Source organism: Ranitomeya imitator, chromosome 7 (assembly GCF_032444005.1).
Source record: "Ranitomeya imitator isolate aRanImi1 chromosome 7, aRanImi1.pri, whole genome shotgun sequence".
Lineage (NCBI taxonomy): Eukaryota > Metazoa > Chordata > Amphibia > Anura > Dendrobatidae > Ranitomeya > Ranitomeya imitator.
The window spans coordinates 90,112,403-90,134,011 of NC_091288.1; the positions used below are offsets into that span (position 1 = coordinate 90,112,403).

At 44.0% G+C, this 21,609-nt stretch overlaps 1 protein-coding gene across 3 annotated transcripts in view; it reads left to right on the plus strand.

The window, feature by feature from the left end:
• Positions 1-21,609, plus strand: part of NBEAL1 (neurobeachin like 1) — a 287,965-nt gene that overhangs the window by 67,857 nt on the left and 198,499 nt on the right. For all 3 annotated transcript variants that reach the window (XM_069733637.1, XM_069733636.1, XM_069733638.1), the window contains exons 3-4: positions 10,187-10,278; positions 13,110-13,271. In XM_069733637.1, the coding sequence (XP_069589738.1) occupies positions 10,187-10,278; positions 13,110-13,271 (254 nt within the window). The remainder of the gene's footprint in view (positions 1-10,186; positions 10,279-13,109; positions 13,272-21,609) is intronic.

Consider the following 21,609-nt stretch of genomic DNA (forward strand, 5'->3'; position numbering starts at 1 on the left):
CCTTTAAGCAGAATGTTGTTCAGATCATCCTTGTATTTTAACCCTTTGTGTGGCCAGTCGGGTCCACAGCTTGCTAGACCCGCAGTCTATACACTCTCCTCTGTGGCTGACTTTCTATTACATCCGCAATGCATCCATCTCATCCCTCCTAGCAGCTCTGACAGCTTCCCTCCCCACCAAGCCCTTCACATTCCTCTATGTGCCCCCTTGTACTAATCTAGATATCATTTCTACTTTACCTAAGAGACCAAACTCCTTTAACATCACTTATGTGAAAACTGTAGTGCCTCCAGAATTGTCTCCAACAACTAGGGGGCGTCTGACATGGCTATCCTTCATCCAGCACTCACAGATAATGTAAGCTGGGGGGTCATTGTGCAGCTGCATCTCCTAGGAACACACAGGAGAGTGCACACAGCACTCACTAATGGAGACCGGACGTTTTATAACTCTACAGTTAATCTTTACAAAGACTCACACAATGATCACAGCACTCCTATTAGATCACGTAAAATGTTCTCTTTTCTCGCTGACAACTTTATCATTCAAAAGGGAGAAGAAAGCACACGAGGATCTGCTGTCTTGGACCAAATTTTTACCAGGATAGAGGCAGCAATCATTATATACTCGAATTTTGGATTACAAGAGTAGAAATACCAGAGAGGACTCAGACTTTAAGGCTGTGTGCACACATAGCAGATTTTTCGCGGTTTTTCGCTATAAAAACGCTATAAAACCGCGAAAAAAAAACGCTCACATTAAGCATCCTATTTAATAGAATGCAATCCGCATTTTTTGTGCACATGCTGCATTTTTTTCCTGAGTGGATTCGCATTCCAGAAAAAAACGCAGCATGTTCATTAAATTTGCGGAATTGCGGGGATTCCGCACACCTAGGAATGCATTGATCTGCTTACTTCCCGCATGGGGCTATGCCCACCATGCGGGAAGTAAGCAGATCATGTGCGGTTGGTACCCAGGGTGGAGGAGAGGAGACTCTCCTCCACAAACTGGGCACCATATAATTGGTAAAAGAAAAGAATTAAAATAAAAAAATCGTGATATACTCACCTTCAATGGCCCCCGGAGTCTTCCTGCCTCTCAGCGCTGCACGCGGCCGCTTCAGTTCCTGTAGATGGTTTGTGAAGGACCTGCGATGACGTCGCGGTCACGTGACCGCGACGTCATCGAAGGTCCTGCACACACACACCATCTATAGGAACGGAAGCCGCTGAGGAGATCGGCTGCTTGCGGTAGGTGAGTATAACCATTTTTTTTTTTATTTTTTTTTTTATTATTTTTAACATTCTATCTTTTACTATTGATGCTGCATAGGCTGCATCAATAGTAAAAAGTTGGTCACACTTGTAAAACACTATGTTTGACAAGTGTGACCAACCTGTCAATCAGTTTTCCAAGCGATGCTACAGATCGCTTGGAAAACGCTAGCATTCTGCAAGCTAATTATGCTTGTAATCACAGGGTAAAAGAAAGTTCTACTTCCGCACTGCCCCGATAATCTGACCCCAATGTGCACAACAGCAAAAACCACATGCAAAGGGCGTATATGGCTGATAATTTCCTTTTCATTACCAACGGGGTGCTGCATCCAACAAAAGCATACAGAGTTCATAAAGGAAAAACGAGGAAAAAGATTGGAGCGCACTTACCCAGGTAAAATAGTCACCACTTTATTAGGACTTTGTACAAAAAGCAGGGAAGCGAGTGGATAAAGATCGGACGACGGCCGTTTCGTGCAGAGTGGCACTTCAACGGGACCCGATCATGTAACAGGGGTCAGCAATGCGCTCATGCATGGAAGATTTTGCTAAATGAAATTCTCACTGTACAATCAGTAACAATTCTGAAAAGAATGGAAGAATTTAAAGAGACCAGGATGGATGAACACAGAACTTAATCACTTGATAAAAAGGAAAAAAGAAATGTACCATATTTTTCGGACTATAAGATGCACTTTTCCCCCCAAAATTTGGGGGGAAAACGGGGGTGCGTCTTATAGTCGGAATGTACTTACAGTTATCGTGGTCGCAGCATGAGTCAGGCGATTTCTTGCGGTGGTCTGACGCTGCAGGGCGATTATCTCCTTCCCATCCCAGCCTGGTGCGGCAGGTTCGGTGGTGCGGGAAGCTCTGGCAACATTTTGTGAAAATAGCCGCTGTAGGTAGCGCATGCGCAGATTGAGATCTCGGCTCCCGAGATCTTGGGACGAGATCTCAATCTGCGCATGCCAGATTATACCAGGGAAGATCTTTGAACAAATTATTAAACAGCATGTATGTAAGTACTTGGATAGGAATACAGTAATTAACCAGATTCAGCATGGGTTTGTAGCAAACAAATCATGCCAGACTAACTTCCTTGGGCTACTTTCACACTAGCGTTGTGTGACGTACGTTGCAATGCGCTGTTTTGGAGAAAAAACGCATCCTGCAAAGTTGCCCGCAGGATGCGTTTTTTTCCTTACACTTGCATTAGCGACGCATTGCGACATATGGCCACACGTCGCATCCGTCGTGCGACGGATGCGTCGTGTTTTGGCGGACCGTCGGCACAAAAAAGTTGCATTTAACTTTTTTTGTGCGTTGTGTCCGCCATTTCCATCCGCGCATGCGCGGCCGGAACTCCGCCCCCTCCTCCCCGGACCTTTCAATGGGGCAGCAGATGCGTTGTAAAACTGCATCCGCTGCCCCCGTTAATTTTTTTCGCAGTTTGCGTCGGTACGTCGGGCCGACGCATGGCGTCGGCCCCGTACCGAGGCTAGTGTGAAAGTAGCCTTATATGATTGAATCTCTGACTGGATGGATCAGGAAAATGCAGTAGATATAATATACAGTGAAGGAAATAATTATTTGATCCCTTGCTGATTTTGTAAGTTTTCCCACTGACAGATATGAACAGTCTATAATTTTAAGGGTAGGTTAATTTTAATATTGAAAGATAGAATATCAAAAATAAAATCTAGAAAATCACATTGTATAAATTTATATAAATGATTTGCATTTTGCAGTGATGAGTTAACTCGCATTGTTTGAATAACCAATCGGCATAGGTTTTCATCCTCTGCTCTGCAGGTCAACAAGCCACAGAGTCCCACCAATGGCCAATCAATATATTATTAAACATCCATTGTTCAATGACCCTGCATCCCTGTCGTGCAAAGATAGCAGACTGTAAGCTTTAGGAGCTGATATGAGGCAAACATTTAAACATATAAAAAAAGAAATCAACGTTTAAGACTCATATGACAACAGTCTATGGTTCTTAACCAACTGAAAATAGACGACTCAACATAAAATCCTGTGTCGTCACAGCTACCATGGGTCCTGTGTCATGTCAATTGTAAAGAATAGTGAGTCCGTTCATTTGTGGGGTTGTTCAATAGATAAATGAAGGGTAAATATGGCAATATCTTTGATTTTGGTATGGACTTCCAACACAAATGGTGAGGCCCAGGCATCATCTTGGTTAGATAAATGAGGCCCTGGTAGAAAAGATTTAGAAACTGGGGTCTATACTGTCTTTCATGTCACGATCTGCGAGTACTGTGTGCATTCCCATGAGATGCAGCGGCACAGTGAACCCATTGGCACACTGTATATATTGTTTGAGTGCATTGTGCAGAATATCCTGCGTATCATATGAGAGATGTAGGTTCACATGGATATTACCTGGCTGCACTGCCTTCTGCTTGGAAGAGTTGATCGAGAAAGACTTATCACAAGTAGGAGGCAGAGATGACCGGCTAAAGCTGCATTACATAGGATAACTTAGTGTGACTTAGGGGATAGCAGCGTTGTCGCTGATCTATTACTGCCTGCTATAGATAGAAGGAGCCTAGATGGCTGATGGCTCATATACATGCTATTTTTTTCTCTTTAATTTGTGGCAGACACTCCTACACAGATCTGAACACAGAGCTTGGAAATAATTACATACATTCTACTACTGATGAGAGTTGGTAATATTGGAGGGGTCGGACATGGGTGGCCAGAGGAGATGAACTATAACAAGTGTTAAATTGTGTATGGACGTCTTGTTTTGGGCTTGGCATGCCCTCTGAATTGCTATGCATGTCTGGATTTTTCCCTTTGCATTAGGTGATCTCATTAGATGTGAGCAGAGGCTGAAAATGCTTGGAGAGGATTGCGTACTTGAGATTAATTTTGCTCTACACCATGGAAGGAATGTATTGCCCTGCCCTGGCTGCACTCCCTGTTTTGGCTTCGTTCCCAGCTCACTTCTCCTCAGGAGAATTGAAAATGATTTGTGATACAAGCAAGGGAATAAATTATGACCTTGACGCACAGAAGGGCACAATAAAGAAGGTGGCACATAATTGGCGTTTATTTCTTTTGTATTCCTTTACTACCTTTTCTTTCTTTCTTTTTTTTTTTTTTTAGATTTTGCTACTGAAAAGCTGTCTGTAGCAGCTGCAATCAAAAGCCTGCTATCAGCAAGGTGGTGTTAAATACCCTCCTGTGCTTGTGGAAGTGTCACAGTATTCCTAGTTTTCTATTTATCACCCAAGAGGGTCAGAATGAACTAAAGTATCGCACCCAGATAGGAAAGTGTTTTACATTGCTTTAAAAAAACATAAAAAACAAGGAATTTCAGACGGAAATATTAAAAATGAAACCATTTCTAGTCAATCATTAAGGGTCTGTTCATAGTATAATATATGATATATATGATATAGTACTAAGTCCATAACACTGATCTGGATCCATTGTATGATGGATCTAAATGGACAATATTGACATTTAAAAATGACAATAACCATAGAGCCGTGGTTACAACTTGAAGCACAACTGTGAATGTAGCCTGAGAAAAATACCGTAGTTTGTGTAAATGCTGCTAACTTGATAACCGCACAACAAAAGCTAAGAAAAACACAAGACTTTAAGACACTGTAGTGAAGAAATGCAAATAAATGTTATATATATATTTATATATATATATATATATATATATATATATATATATATATATATATATATATATATATATATATATAGCAGAGTGTATATATGTGTGTGTGTGTATCAAGCCATGCCCACTCCACATAGCCCCGCCAACTCTGCGTAGCCACAATCCACATGCAAAGCCCCGTCCACATGGCCCACGTTGTTAGCGCATACGGGCAGAGACACATTCACCTCGGAAGCCACCCTGCAAAACTCACCGGCTGCGACGTCCCAGCCGCTGCGAGCTACAATCAGGGCCGCCGCCTTCAGAGTATCAGTGTGCGGCCCGCACAGGCCACATCTAGCCTCGTCGTGTCTAGAACGGAGTTGCTCCTGTGAGGCAAGACTTCAAGGGAAAGGAAGGAGCCTCATGGATTACACCGCTGTGCTCATGACAGGAAGTTGCTGTGCAAATAGTGGAGTGAGGGGAAAATGAAGGTGTGAGTAGAAAATGAGAAGTGAGGGGAAAATAGAGGAGTGATCGGCAAATGACAGGTGTGGGGTGGAAAATAGTATTGAGGGGGAAAATGACAGGTGGGGGGGGGGGGAAATGAGAGGAGTGAGGGGGAAAAAGGGGGTTTCTAATATACTTTTCCTCTGATTGTTTTACTCCAAGTTTTAGCTTACAAATACTGAGGTAAAAAATACTGACCAAATAACGTGTGAACAAGGTGTAAAGGAGAAAAGTGTGGTGCTTCAGAAGACGTAGGCTGTGTATATGATACTCTTTATTGCAATTAGTGCAATTTCTCTCGGGATCAAATGTTTCCAGTTGTATATGGAAGAGGAGTGTGAGGTGCTGCCGGAGGAGGCGACTATAAAGGAAAGAAGCTGTGCTTTATGTTCAATATATTCATTATAATTTGTTATTACTAACCACAGTTAGTTACTATACCCCGCCAACGCCGGGTACCATTGAAATGTATAGTCGCTGATATAAAGCATTGCACAAAATGTCATGCCAGAGCACTGGGCTCAGGCTTGTATTTACAATCTTTTCTGCCCCAGTTTGTGAGGCTCTACGTACCCAAGTTCTTTCAATTAAAGGGAACCTGTCACCCCCCCAGGCGTTTGTAACTAAAAGAGCCACCATGGGCAGCAGTAATGCTGCATTCTGACAAGGTGGCTCTTTTAGTTATGATGCCTGCACACGCTGAAATAAACGTTTATAAAATGTGCCCCCTCTTACCCTGAAATGTTCCCGGAGGTGGGTCTTTCCCCCCTAATCAGACGCAGCACAGCCGTCACTCCGGGCCTGTGCGCGCCGGGCGCCGCCTCCTCTTGCTGCATTATCATCCCCGGTGCCTGCGCTGTAAGTACAAAGGGCAGCACAACTGCGCACGCCCGAAAAAAAAACAAACAAAAAAAAAACTTAATGCGCAGGCGCCGGGACGATGATGCAACAAGGGGAGGCGGTGCCCGGCGCGCACAGGCCCGGAGTGACGGCTGTGCTGCGTCTGATTAGGAAGGAAAGACCCGCCTCCCTGGCAATTTCAGGGTAAGAGGGGGTACATTTTATACACGTTTATTTCAGCATGTGCAGGCATCATAATTAAAAGAATGCACAGAGAGAGCCAAAGAAACAACACACCGAGCGGCACTATCCTCAACGGCTCTGAAACATCTGACAGGCTGTGTTAGGCTACGTTCACATTAGCGTTCCGCTAATGTGCGTCGCTGTTGCGTCGGCGACGCAGCGGCGAGGCGCCCCTATGTTTAACATAGGGGACGCGTGCGGTTTTTTGGTTGCGTTTTTCGACACGTGCGTAGTTTCCGACGCTAGCGTCGGACGCAAGAAAATGCAACAAGTTGCATTTTTCGTGCGTCCGATTTTCATCAAAAAACGACGCACGCGTCGCAAAACGCAGCGTTTTTGCGTGCGTTTGTGCGCGTTTTTTGTGCGTCGTGCGTTGCGTCGCCGTTGCGTCGCCGACGCACCGGCGCGCAACGCTAATGTGAACGTAGCCTTAAAGATCCGACAAATAGAAGCATAACTCCAACGAATCCTGACTTCGGGTGCTCCCCAGAAAAAACAGTGTTCAATACAATCCAATAGAAAAAATGAGGGCACTCACCAGTCTTCACCGTTGAAGCGCAAGCACAGCGCGAAACGATCGTCGTCCTGATTCCCCCCTGCTCACACGAGCTACGGCTCATTCAACTCCGGCCATGTATTTTTAACAAGTTGTATTACTAAATAAAGTAGGAATCACGGTGAAGACTGGTGAGTGCCCTCATTTTTTCTATTGGATTGTATCATAATTAAAAGAGCCAAGCATTAGTGCTGCACAAGGTGGCTCTTTTAGTTACAAACACCTGAGGGGGTGACCGGTTCCCTTTAAGCTAAGTGACTCAATATGACTAGCATTTTCTACACCAATGTTAATGAGGGAGTGCAGAAATATGATGCACCAAAGTCATTGAAAGGTGTACGAAAGAATTTGACTACTCTTATTAGTGGCGTGTGCCCCGCCAGACATGTTACTTGAGGCAGGGTCTGGAGTAATATTTCTGATATAAGAAATGCTGCCACTTTCTATGAACTTGACCAACAGCCGTAGCCACGTCCTGTTCCAGCTCCCCTTATGTTCCACCTGTTTTTGTAGAGCATCTTGAATCTAATGTGAAAAATGCCCAAAATCCAAAATGTTTGCGCAGTTCCACGTTGTACAATTCAAATATTGAATGTGCTTTAATGTATTGGCCCCCAATTGTTAAAGCAACTACTCCAATTTTTACCTATATTTTCAACTACATTTTCAGCACGAAAACCATAACCCCTTTTTTACTCCAGTCTTAAATTGCCATTGCTCATCGTAAATTTGCCAAGTGGTGTGGCCACACTCGGTCCCACCCCAGCTCTGCCCACCTTGAGGGGGTTGGGTGAAAATTGCACAAAAACACCAAAATTCAATGTTGTGCGCTCCAATTTTGCGACTTTTCAAAGCTTTTTGAGCCTGTTTTCTGGATAAAATCTTTGACGCATTGTGGCCAATATGTCTCAAGGTTCTCACCACTTTCTAAAATGAATGTTTGTAGGTAAAAGCCATGGTTTTCCAATCGCATGAAATTCTTACTGTTTAAGGGTGTGCAGTGCTGAAGTAATGCTGCCATAGTGGGGAGATACTGGGCATGAAATGCCCAAATAATGCTGCTCAAACCTTTCTTTTCTTTTTTTGACAAACTTTCTGCTTGATTCCTGCTCATGTCTAGGGGACAGGTAATATACTTTTGCAAGTGGCAAAAGTTAATGAGACGCCTGACAGCAGACTGGCTGGTCAGAGTTAGGGTATGTGCACACGTTGCGGATTTGGCTCAGCAGTTTTCCATCAGGTTTACAGTACCATGTAAACCTATGGAAAACCAAATCTGCAGTGCCCATGGTGCGGAAAATACCGCGTGGAAACGCTGCGTAGTATTTTCCGTAGCACGTCAATTCTTTGTGCAGATTCCGCAGCGCTTTACACATGTTCCTCAATAGGAATCCGCAGGTGAAATCCGCACAAAAAAAGGCTTTAAAAAAAACTGAGCCGAAAAATCGGCACAGAAATCCGCAACGTGTGCACATAGCCTGAGCCTCTGCGGTATGTCCCATCTTGGCTGCAGACCCGTTCCTCTTCCAATCACACAAGTGCCCTGATTGTCCTTAATTTGACAATAAAGAAGGACTTTCAGCCTGATGTTTACTGGGTCAAATGATTATCATTTTCTTTTTCATTTAAAAACCCAGCATCTGAAAGACTTGATTCATGTATCTTCACGGTTGGGCCACTCAGGGCCGGCGTCAGCACCCGGCGCACCTGGGCAAATGCCGGGGCCCCGGGGAGAGAGGGGGGCCCACTCACGCTGTCATAGATACAGCTGGGAGAGCAGAGCAGGAGATAACATGCTCTCTCCGCCCACAAAGTCACTGCTGGCTGCGTTCTCTTAACCCCTATGTGCCAGCTCTGACACAAGCATCTTCTCACTCAGTGAGTGCAGCCAGGCAGGCACACATAGGGGTTAAGAGAAGGCAGCCAGTGTGACATTGTTTGTGGGCGGAGAGAGCACGTTCTCTGCTCTGCTCTCCGCCCCTGGCTGGCTGCCATGCTGCTGAAGTTCTGAGGCAGATTCAAGAGGAGCACCTAGTGCTACCAGTGCCTGAGTGAGTGGTGCTGCTATATACTACGTGGGCTGCGCTGCTATATACTACGTGGGCTGCGCTGCTATATACTACGTGGGCTGCGCTGCTATATACTATGTGGGCTGCGCTGCTATATACTACGTGGACTGCTATATACTACGTGGGCTGCGCTGCTATGTACTACGTTGGCTGTGCTATATACTACATGTGCTGCTACGTGGGCTGCTATATGCTACGTGGGCTGCTATATGCTACGTGGGCAGTGTTATATACTACATGGCTGTGTTTATATGCGATCATGAATCGGGGTATGTGTTAAAGGGGGGGCCCACTGAGACTCTTTCGCCCGGGGCCCTCAAAAACCTGGAGCCGGCCCTGGGGCCACTGTATACCTGGTTCTGTTGGGGACAATATGTTTTCATGCACTGCTTGTCCTCCCATCAGACCCGATGTGTCGCTTTTGCAGTTTCTCACAGGTTATAAAACCTCGTATGGTTTATTTCTCTTGCTAGAGGTAAATTGAGGTGTGCTTTGCACAAATGAAATTGATGTTATTGAGGTGGAAGTGCCTTTTATTATAATTGCTGTTTCAGTACGATAGAGACGTAGGGCCCCATTCATTCAGACTTGTGTTGTGCACGCCAGTCTTAAAGAAGCAGCACTGGCGTATGATGCTCTGAATTCATTAAGAAGCGTTCTCCTTGTAATAAATTGGGTACATCCTTCAAGTCCCGTGAGCCTTTCTCCTGAAATGGTGCTCCAGCCACGTGCTGGCATTCATTTCTGGCGTAATTTACACCACTTTGATGTCACTAATGATGAATTTGCTTGGCTTCACCGCATCTTTCTCAGCCCACATTGGTGTAATAATGCCAAAGTCTCAACGTGTTTGCACAACCCTGGTTGCGCAGCTTTTCTTTTACATTTCAGTGTATTCTATACTCCAGATCTTGATGAGTTGGGTTTATAGTGATTATTTTCCCCAAGAAACATATGAAATATTACTTTACATTATTATTTCATTTTAGTTGTTTTAGTGATCTACATAACATTTATTACGTTTTTCTTTGTTTTACAGAAAGACCCGGACTATCTGCGACGTTGGTTGGACAGCTTTGTTTCTAGCTACGAACAATTCCTAGATGTTGACTTTGATGAGTTGCCGACCAGGTAAAACAAAAAATATATGATCTGAAAAAAGTATGACTGTTTATAAAGGGATGTGTTTTGTTAAGTACAACCATTTATGTATATAAAGATATAGCATATAAAGGACATATGGTAGCTGAAACAGTGGTCTAATAACATGAAGCTAGTGATCAGCATAACTTTGGGATTGCCTGACTGACTACATGAGTTATTGTAGTCAGAACAGTAAGGGTAGAATAAGGGGAACAGGTATTTGCCAACATTAGTTTTTGCACTCATGTTTTTTGCTCCCCATCTTAAAGCAAACCGGTCAGCGGGATTTTGCTAAGTAAATTACAGGCATTGTCATGTTGCTGCTGTTATACTGATGAAAATGATACTTGGGGTCAAGAAATCAGTCTTGTGGTTCTTGTGTAATCATTGTTCGAAGTTTTTAGTTAATGAGATGCCTGTGCTGCCGGGCGGGACTGTTGGCAGAGTATTATCTTGGTGCTCTAGGCCAGAGAAACCAAGGAAAGTACTGCCTACAGGCCGCCCCAAAGCACAAACCTGTTCCACTGAGACGGAGAGATAGACAAGACTGTACTTTGGGGCGACCTGGGGGCAAGTCTCTTCTTGGTTTCTCAGGTCTAAAGCACCAAGATACTATCTCATGTACGAGTCTTAAGGGCAACAACTTTCTGGACACAAATACCACACTTCCATTGTCTATTCCTTTAAGGACACGTTTCAGGAGGAAAGTTAAAATAAGTGCAGGTCATGAACTTAGTATCCGGGGGTCTGAAAATGGGGGGGGGGGGGGGGGGGGGGTTTAAAACGAAAGATTGAAACTTAGCAGTTACCTTGAATTAATAAAGTTACACTAAAATATGGACGTCTCTTTTCATAGTGAATTTGTTAGTTCATTTATTTGTTTGCTTTTATTAAAATGCAAAATTGAGCAATTTTCTTAAATAGACTGTGAAACTTCTTTACCTCGCTGATTCTGTTGCTTTGAACATAAACTTCTGCCTCTTATTTCTAAAAAAAAATAACAAATCTAGAGAAGATTATACTACACAGATGAAAGAAAAGATAGGGAAGCATCCAAATAAAGAGGGCTGCTCGCACAGGCCATAAATGGGGAGAAAAACCGTTTACAAGGGAATCACATTGAATGTGTACAGAGAAGACGGAGTGGCAAATTCTGTAGTAAGAAAGGGGAAATCGCACACTCCTCTGCATCAGTGTCTTAGAGCGAAGGAGAAGAAATCACTTAGGCTATGTGCCCACGATCAGGACATAGCTGCATTTTGCACGCAGTGTATTTTTACTGCATCCGAAACACGGCTTTAGGGCTCTTTTCCATTTGCGAGAAACACGTCCGTGTCTCGCGTGTGAAAACCAAGCTCTCTTGCCGGCACTTTCAAGCGGAGCGTGCAGCTCCATGTGTTGCTATGCGGTCGCACGCTCCGCTCTGGAGTGCCGGCGCCAGAGCTTGGTTTTCACATGCGAGACTCGGACGTGTTTCTCGCAAATGGAAAAGAGCCCTTATAATCGTGCAGGTAAATCCCCATGTGTTCATTGATCCATGCGGATTTACCGCATCTAGGGAATGCCTATGGGTGAGACTACGCATAATCTATATATATAATTGTCTAAGGGTTTTTCCGTCTGTCTGTCTGTCTGTCTGTCTGTCTTTCTGTCTGTCTGTCCTGGAAATCCCGCGTCTCTGATTGGTCGAGGCCACCAGGCCTCGACCAATCAGCGACGGGCACAGCGACGATGATGTCATAAAGGACGTAGAAATCCCACGTTTCTGATTCAGCGACGGGCACAGTATCGACATAGATGTCATAATGGTTGCCATGGCGACGATGATGTCATAAAGGTTGCCTCGACCAATCAGCGACGGGCACAGTCTGCCGTGAATTCTGGAATCATCATTGTCCATATACTACGGGAACATGCATATTCTAGAATACCCGATGCGTTAGAATCGGGCCACAATCTAGTAATAACATAATTAACATGCTGCGGCTCATAAAACTGCACCGCGGGTAAGTTTACACAGCACTCAATAGAAGCACAGTGTCCATGAAACTTCTATAAATCCCGTCCACTGTGCTTCTAATGTAGAACACAGCATTTTGGACGCAGCGCATATGAGCTGTGTCCATAATGCTGCGCTTCCTGTTCGCTGGCACGTACCCTTTTGGACTCTAGAGCAAACCAGGACATGATTGAAGTTCTGCTGATATGAGAGAGGAAATCCAGGAGGAAATCAACTTTATTTCTCCCGGCAGCATTTGGATTCCAGTCATGGGGGTGCGGCATCACCTCTGTGTATAGAAAGTGGCGGCTGTAGCTACACCCCTGACAGCAGGTCAGCATTAGGGCTGGCTGTCAGTCAGTGCCGGGGGCACGGTTACAGCTACTCCTCCCTACACACTGAGCGGCGACTGAATCTGCGCCAACACCGCTCCTATGACTGAAACCTGACCACTGCTAGAAGAAATTAAAGTTCACTTTCTTCCCAGCAGCGGGGTTTAAGCCGGCCCTAATGCTGAGCTGCTGTCAGTCAGTGTCGGGGGCCTCTCTCTATACACAGAGAGGTGACTGAACCCATACGGCCGTCCCTCTATGACTGGAATCCGAACACTGTCAGGAAGAATAAAATTAATTTCTTCCTGGCAGTGGGAGGCTAAGTGCGTGCGCCTGGAGGTTGAGAACGCTATTAACCTGTAGATTAACCCTGTATCTGCAGGTTAATAACATTCTTTTAAATGACAGGTACCCTTTTAATGAAATAGCACTTGTAGTGAAATGCAGATATTGCTACTTACCTGTGCGGTTTTATTTTCTGGTTGCAGAGTTGATGATGAGCCCCCCGGGTTGTCCATGCTTGCAGACCACATCTTACAGGTTCTCCGGCTCCAGCTGCTCTACTGTGTGCAGAAGACGGCGGATGGCCTGGAGGAGGAGCAGCAGGCACTGTCCCTTCTGCTTGTAAAGTTCTTCATTATTATCTGCAGGTGAATTGCTGCTCATTATCCAGTTCCCTGCTTCCTTACGGTTTATTACTACATTATAGTTAGAAGGTTATTTCCTTCGGTAGATATTTTATGAGCGTTTTATTGCCATTTGTGATTCTTTGTTCTAATCTGTATGTGTATTAGAAGAAATTGCACGAGTTTACACAACTGCATATATACATATTCACACAGTTACAATCAAGAGTAATCCCCCCCCCCCCAATTACATAGTTTTATTACAAAATTTCAGAATTACTTAACCCCTCGTGACAAGTCTTTATTACTTAGTAGCACCCATTTGGCTGTTATGACCTGCTGCACATGTGATGCATGGCCAGACACCAGCTTCTAGGAATTTTCCCCCTTTATTCTTGGGCATTAGCCTCCAGCTCACTAATATTGTTGGATTTGTGTACTGCAATGCAACCTTTTTTGTAAGGGATTCAAGTCAGGCGACTGTGATGGCCACTTCGGAATCATCCAGGACTTCTGCGAAAACTACCGTATGCCTGGGTGGATTTTGTCATTTTTGGGGGCGATCATTGTCTTATTGGAAGGTCTAATGATGCCGGAGATTCAGCTTCCTCACAGAAGACATGATTTTTTCTCCTAGTATTTTTTGATACTTTATTGAATTCAGTTTGCCCTCCACATGCTGCAGGTTTCTAGTGCCACAGGAAACCAAGCCGCCCCACAGCATCACCGAGCCACCACCATGCTGCACTGTATGCAAATGGTGCACTGTATGCAAATGGTGTTTTCAGCTTATGCGTCATTCTTCCTCCTCCAGCCGTACCACTGATCAGTAGGGCCGAAAAGTTCATGATTTTGTTTCATTGTTCCAGAGAACAGAATCCTCAAACATCTGGAGCTTATTTATATGGTTTTTATCTTTTTGAAACCAGGTTATTTTGTGGTTTTTGGGTCAGTAAAGGTGTGCAGCTTGTAGTTCAGGCATTGAGACCCCATCCCCAGTATTCAGTATATATTTTATTGTGAAAACTGAAAATTTCAGTGCCTGCTGCCACGAAATCTTGCTGCAGGTCCTTTGCAGCTATCCGAGGGCGTTTGATCTCCTGCCTCCTCTGGTATCTGATAGCTTCCTTTCCACAATCAGCAAGTGTAGCCAGTGTTTCTAAAGTGAATGTGACAGCTGCTTCTTGCTGTCTGAATCACAGGTAGCATAAATCCTAGTCATGCTCAGTCATTTCAGGTAGGTATGAGCTCTGAGACTCTGCAATGTTTCCATAGTAGGCATAACTGTGAAAGCTGACTGGGGGCCATGCCGCTTGGGTGACTAGTCCAAGAGGCTGGTCCTCAACAGCTTCACCCCTCACCACTTCCTTTGAGTGTCAGGTCTCTCCTAATACACATATGTGGAGTAAAACATGCCTGACTGGAATTATAGAGCCGAAATCTGATTCAGACTGCTCGAGGATCAGGCAGCATGAATCAGTTGTCGTGTTCTTGTTAACTTTTAATTTGTTACATTTTGCCCCAATTCTAAGTGTTTATGCAGAAAACTGGTGTAAAACAATTTGAAAAAAATTTTTTGACGTCGTTAACCCCTTTACCCCCAAGGGTGGTTTGCACGTTAATGACCAGGCCAATTTTTACAATTCTGACCACTGTCCCTTTATGAGGTTATAACTCCGAAACGCTTCAACGGATCCTGGTGATTCTGACATTGTTTTCTCGTGTCATATTGTACTTCATGATAGTGGTAAAATTTCTTTGATAGTACCTGCGTTTATTTGTGAAAAAAACGGAAATTTGGCGAAAATTTTGAAAATTTCGCAATTTTCAAACTTTGAATTTTTATGCAATTAAATCACAGAGATATGTCACACAAAATACTTAATAAGTAACATTTCCCACATGTCTCCTTTACATCAGCATAATTTTGGAACCAATTTTTTTTTTGTTAGGGAGTTATAAGGGTTAAAAGTTGACCAGCAATTTCTCATTTTTACAACACCATTTTTTTTTAGGGACCACGTCTCATTTGAAGTCATTTTGAGGGGTCTATATGATAGAAAATGCCCAAATGTGACACCATTCTAAAAACTGCACCCCTCAAGGTGCTCAAAACCACATTCAAGAAGTTTATTAACCCTTCAGGTGTTTAATAGGAATTTTTGGAATGTTTAAATAAAAATGAACATTTAACTTTTTTACACACAAAATTTACTTCAGCTCCAATTTGTTTTATTTTACCAAGGGTAACAGGAGAAATTGGACCCAAAAAGTTGTTGTCCAATTTGTCCTGAGTACGCTGATACCCCATATGTGGCAGTAAACCACTGTTTGGGCGCATGGGAGAGCTCGGAAGGGAAGGAGCGCTATTTGACTTTTCAATGCAAAATTGACAGGAATTGAGATGGGACGCCATGTTGCGTTTGGAGAGCCACTGATGTGCCTAAACATTGAAACCCTCCACAAGTGACACCATTTTGGAAAGTAGACCCCCTAAGGAACTTATCTGGATGTGTGGTGAGCACTTTGACCCACCAAGTGCTTCACAGAAGTTTATAATGCAGAACCGTAAAAATAAAAAATCATATTTTTTCACAAAAATTATATTTTTGCCCCCAATTTTTTATTTTTCCAAGGGTAAGAGAAGAAATTGGACCTCAAAAGTTCTTGTCCAATTTGTCCTGAGTACGCTGATACCCCATATGTGGCAGTAAACCACTGTTTGGGCGCATGGGAGAGCTCGGAAGGGAAGGAGCGCAGTTTGACTTTTCAATGCAAAATTGACAGAAATTGAGATGGGACGCCATGTTGCGTTTGGAGAGCCACTGATGTGCCTAAACATTGAAACCCCCCACAAGTGACACCATTTTGGAAAGTAGACCCCCTAAGGAACTTATCTAGAGGTGTGGTGAGCACTTTGACCCACCAAGTGCTTCACAGAAGTTTATAATGCAGAACCGTAAAAATAAAAAATCATATTTTTTCACAAAAATTATATTTTTGCCCCCAATTTTTTATTTTTCCAAGGGTAAGAGAAGAAATTGGACCTCAAAAGTTGTTGTCCAATTTGTCCCGAGTACGCTGATACCCCATATGTGGCAGTAAACCACTGTTTGGGCGCATGGGAGAGCTCGGAAGGGAAGGAGCGCCGTTTGACTTTTCAATGCAAAATTGACAGGAATTGAGATGGGACGCCATGTTGCGTTTGGAGAGCCACTGATGTGCCTAAACATTGAAACCCCCCACAAGTGACACCATTTTGGAAAGTAGACCCCCTAAGGAACTTATCTGGATGTGTGGTGAGCACTTTGACCCACCAAGGGCTTCACAGAAGTTTATAATGCAGAGCCATAAAAATAAAACAAAATTTTTTTCCCACAAAAATTATTTTTTAGCCCCCAGTTTTGTATTTTCCCTAGGGTAACAGGAGAAATTGGACCCCAAAAGTTGTTGTCCAATTTGTCCTGAGTACGCTGATACCCCATATGTGGGGGGGAACCACCGTTTGGGCGCATGGGAGGGTTCGGAAGGGAAGGAGCGCCATTTGGAATGCAGACTTAGATGGAATGGTCTGCAGGCGTCACATTGCGTTTGCAGAGCCCCTAATGTACCTAAACAGTAGAAACCCCCCACAAGTGACACCATTTTGGAAAGTAGACCCCCTAAGGAACTCATCTTGATGTGTTGTGAGAGCTTTGAACCCCCAAGTATTTCACTACAGTTTATAACGCAGAGCCATGCAAATAAAAAATATTTTTTTTTCCACAAAAATTATATTTTAGCCCCCAGTTTTGTATTTTTCCAAGGTTAGCAGGAGAAATTGGACCCTAAATGTTGTTGTCCAATTTGTCCTGAGTACGCTGATACCCGATATGTGGGGGGGAACCACCGTTTGGGCGCATGGGAGGGCTCGGAAGGGAAGGAGCATCATTTGGAATGCAGACTTAGATGGATTGGTCTGCAGTCGTCACATTGCGTTTGCAGAGCCCCTAATGTACCTAAACAGTAGAAACCCCCCACAAGTGACCCCATATTGGAAACTAGACCCCTCAATGAACTTATCTAGATGTGTTGTGAGAACTTTGAACCCCCAAGTGTTTCACTACAGTTTATAACGCAGAGCCGTGAAAATAAAAAATCTTTTTGTTTTCCCACAAAAATTATTTTTTAGCCCCCAGTTTTGTATTTTCCCAAGGGTAACAGGAGAAATTGGTCCACAAAAGTTGTTGTCCAATTTGTCCTGAGTACGCTGATACCCCATATGTTGGGGTAAACCCCTGTTTGGGCACACAGGAGAGCTCGGAAGGGAAGGAGCACTGTTTTACTTTTTCAACGCAGAATTGGCTGGAATTGAGATCGGACGCCATGTCGTGTTTGGAGAGCCCCTGATGTGCCGAAACAGTGGAAACCCCCCAATTATAACTGAAACCCTAATCTAAACACACCCCTAACCCTAATTCCAACGGTAACCCTAACCACACCTCTAACCCTGACACACCCCTAACCCTAATCCCAACCCTATTCCCATCTGTAAATGTAATCTAAACCCTAACCCTAACTTTAGCCCCAACCCTAACTGTAGCCCCAACCCTAACCCTAACCCTAGCCCTAACCCTAGCCCTAACCCTAGCCCTAACCCTAACCCTAACCCTAGCCCTAACCCTAACCCTAGCCCTAACCCTAGCCCTAACCCTAACCCTAGCCCTAGCCCTAACCCTAGCCCTAACCCTAGCCCTAGCCCTAACCCTAGCCCTAACCCTAGCCCTAACCCTAACCTTAACCCTAACCCTAACCCTAGCCCTAGCCCTAACCCTAGCCCTAACCCTAGCCCTAGCCCTAACCCTAGCCCTAACCCTAGCCCTAACCCTAGCCCTAACCCTAACCCTAACCCTAATCCTAGCCCTAACCCTAATGGGAAAATGGAAATAAATACATTTTTTTTTATTTTTCCCTAACTAAGGGGGTGATGAAGGGGGGTTTGATTTACTTTTATAGCGAGTTTTTTAGCGGATTTTTATGATTGGCAGCCGTCACACACTGAAAGACCCTTTTTATTGCAAAAAATATTTTTTGCAATACCACATTTTGAGAGCTATAATTTTTCCATATTTTCGTCCACAGAGTCATGTGAGGTCTTGTTTTTTGCGGGACGAGTTGACGTTTTTATTGAAAACATTTTTGGGCACGTGACTTTTTTATCGCTTTTTATTCCGATTTTTGTGAGGAAGAATGACCAAATGCCAGCTATTCATGAATTTCTATTGGGGGAGGCGTTTATACCGTTCCGCGTTTGGTAAAATTGATAAATCAGTTTTATTCTTCGGGTCAGTACGATTACAGCGATACCTCATTTATATCATTTTTTTATGGTTTGGTGCTTTTATACGATAAAAACTATTTTACAGAAAAAATAATTATTTTTGCATCGCTTTATTCTCAGGACTATAACTTTTTTATTTTTTTGCTGATGATGCTGTATGGCGGCTCTTTTTTTGCGGGACAATATGACGCTTTCAGCGGTACCATGGTTATTTATATCTGTCCTTTTGATCGCGTGTTATTCCACTTTTTGTTCGGCGGTATGATAATAAAGCGTTGTTTTTTGCCTCGTTTTTTTTTTTTTTTTCTTACGGTGTTTACTGAAGGGGTTAACTAGTGGGACAGTTTTATAGGTCGGGTCGTTACGGACGCGGCGATACTAAATATGTGTACTTTTATTGTTTTTTTTTTTTTATTTAGATGAAGAAATGTATTTATGGGAATAATATTTTTTTTTTTTTTTCATTATTTTGGAATATTTTTTTTTATTTTTTTTACACATTTGGAAAATTTTTTTTTTACTTTTTTACTTTGTCCCAGGGGGGGACATCACAGATCAGTGATCTGACAGTTTGCACAGCACTCTGTCAGATCACTGATCTGATAGGAGTGCAGGCTGCTTCACAGTGCCTGCTCTGAGCAGGCTCTGTGAAGCCACCTCCCTCCCTGCAGGACCCGGATCCGCGGCCATCTTGGATCCGGGGCTCGAGCAGGGAGGGAGGTGAGGAGACCCTCGCAGCAACGCGATCACATCGCGTTGCTGCGGGGGGCTCAGGGAAGCCCGCAGGGAGCCCCCTCCCTGCGCGGTGCTTCCCTGCACCGCCGGCACATCGCGATCATCTTTGATCGCGGTGTGCCAGGGGTTAATGTGCCGGGGGCGGTCCGTGACCGCTCCTGGCACATAGTGCCGGATGTCAGCTGCGATAAGCAGCTGACACCCGGCCGCGATCGGCCGCGCTCCCCCCGTGAGCGCGGCCGATCGGCTATGACGTACTATCCCGTCCAGGGTCAGATAAGCCCAGGGCACCTCGACGGGATAGTACGTCTAAGGTCACAGAGGGGTTAAGCAAGTCTTGGACAGCTCCAAAAAAATAAGCGCTTCTGGGGGGGAGCCATCACGGAATGTAGTTACACTCGACCATCAAATTCATCAATAATGCCAGTGTTCCTTACTCCAGAAATGTTACTCCAGGACAATTCTAGTAATTCACACAAAGACATACATCACTGATAAGATGTGTCACAATCGTTAAGAGGCATTTGCCCCTTTATGAATTGAATGCATCTTATTCCTTCTCTCTCCACATTAAGACTTATCACACACACACACACGAAAATAAGGGTTTGATACGCTGCCGGTTTTCTAAATTTTCCCACCTACAAAGAATGGAGAGGTCTGTAATTTTTTATTGTAGGTACACTTCAACTGTGAGAGACTAAATCTTAAAAAAAATTTGAGAAAATTATTTTGTCTACTTTTTACATAATTTGCATTTTATAGCATGAATTTTATACAATAGGAAAAACCGAGCTTAATATTTGGTACAGAAACCTTTGTCTGCAATTAGAGGTCATATGTTTTCTGTACTTCTTGACCAAATTTGCACTCGCTGCAGCTGGGATTTTAGCCTACTCCTCTATACAGATCTACTCAAGATTTTTCAGGTGTCGAATCTGTCGCTGGGCAACATTGAGTTTTAGCTCCCTCCAAAGATTTTCTATTGGGTTCAGCTCTGGAGACTGGCTGGGCCACTCAGGACCTTGAAACACTTCTTACGGAGCCACTCAAGTTTCCCTGGCTGTGTGTTTCATATCATTGTCATGCTGCAAGACCCAGCCACGACCTATCTTCAATGCTCTTGTTGAAGGGAGATCTGAAGTGACCCTTCACGGTTGACTCAGTGATTTTCAAATTGATCCACAGAGCGTTGCCAGCAACTGAAAATGACCAGACGCAGACATGTGTCTCTGTTTGGGAGGATCAAGCAGATCTCTAAGCCCCGTGTATTGTGTCGCACTTTTCAGAATCTTAACAAGTTACACTTCAACCAATAAGAACACGCTCACAGTTCTTAACCTATTAGAATGTAGGAACAGCCTGTACGTCAAGATCTTCGTAGAACAATACACCCTCAGTCTCATGCCTTGTTCAGGTTGAAACAATCAAGGTCTCTTAACAACTATGAACTTCTACCCAGTAACAGAATTTATCTCAAAACAGCAAGATGGAGTCGAAAAGCACAAAATGAAGCCTGCTTTAATTTTTCTTAGTTTAACCCTTCACACTCTTACCGAGGTAAGGAGTTGTTGGCCAAAATTTCCATCCATTCTCCCTTCAATATGGTGCAGTCATCCTGTCCAGAAAAGCACCCCCAAAGTATGATGTTTCTCCCACCATGCTTCACGGCTGGAACAGTGTTCTTGGGGTTGTACTCATCCTTCTTCCTTCAAACATGGCGAGTGGCGTTGAAACCAAAAAGTTCTATCTTGGTCTCATCTGACCACCTGACTTTCTCCCATGCCACCTCTGGATCATCCAGATGGTCAATGGCGAACTTCAAATGGGCCTGGACATGTGCTGATGTTGGCATGAGCAGGGGTACCTTGCATGCTCTGCAGGATGTTAATCCATGACTGCATAGTGAGTTATTAGCGGTAATGTTTGAGACTGTGGTCCCAGCTCTCTCTCTCCAGGTCATTGACCCGATCATCCCGTGTAGTTCTGGGCTGATTCCTGACCTTTCTCAGAATCATCCTTGCCCCCACGAGGAGAGATCTTGCATGGAGCCCCAGACCGAGGAAGATTGATCATCATCTTGTGTTTCTTCCATTTCCTAATAATTTCACCAACAGTTGTTACTTTCTCACCAAGCTGCTTGCCTATTGTCCTGTAGCCCATACCAGCTTTGTGCAGGTCTACAATTTTGTCCCTGGTGTCCTTAAGAGCTCTTTGGTATTGACCATGGTGGAGAGGCTGTAGTGTGATTTATTGAATGTGTAGACCGGCGTCTTTTTAACAGATAATGAGTACAGAGTATGAGGA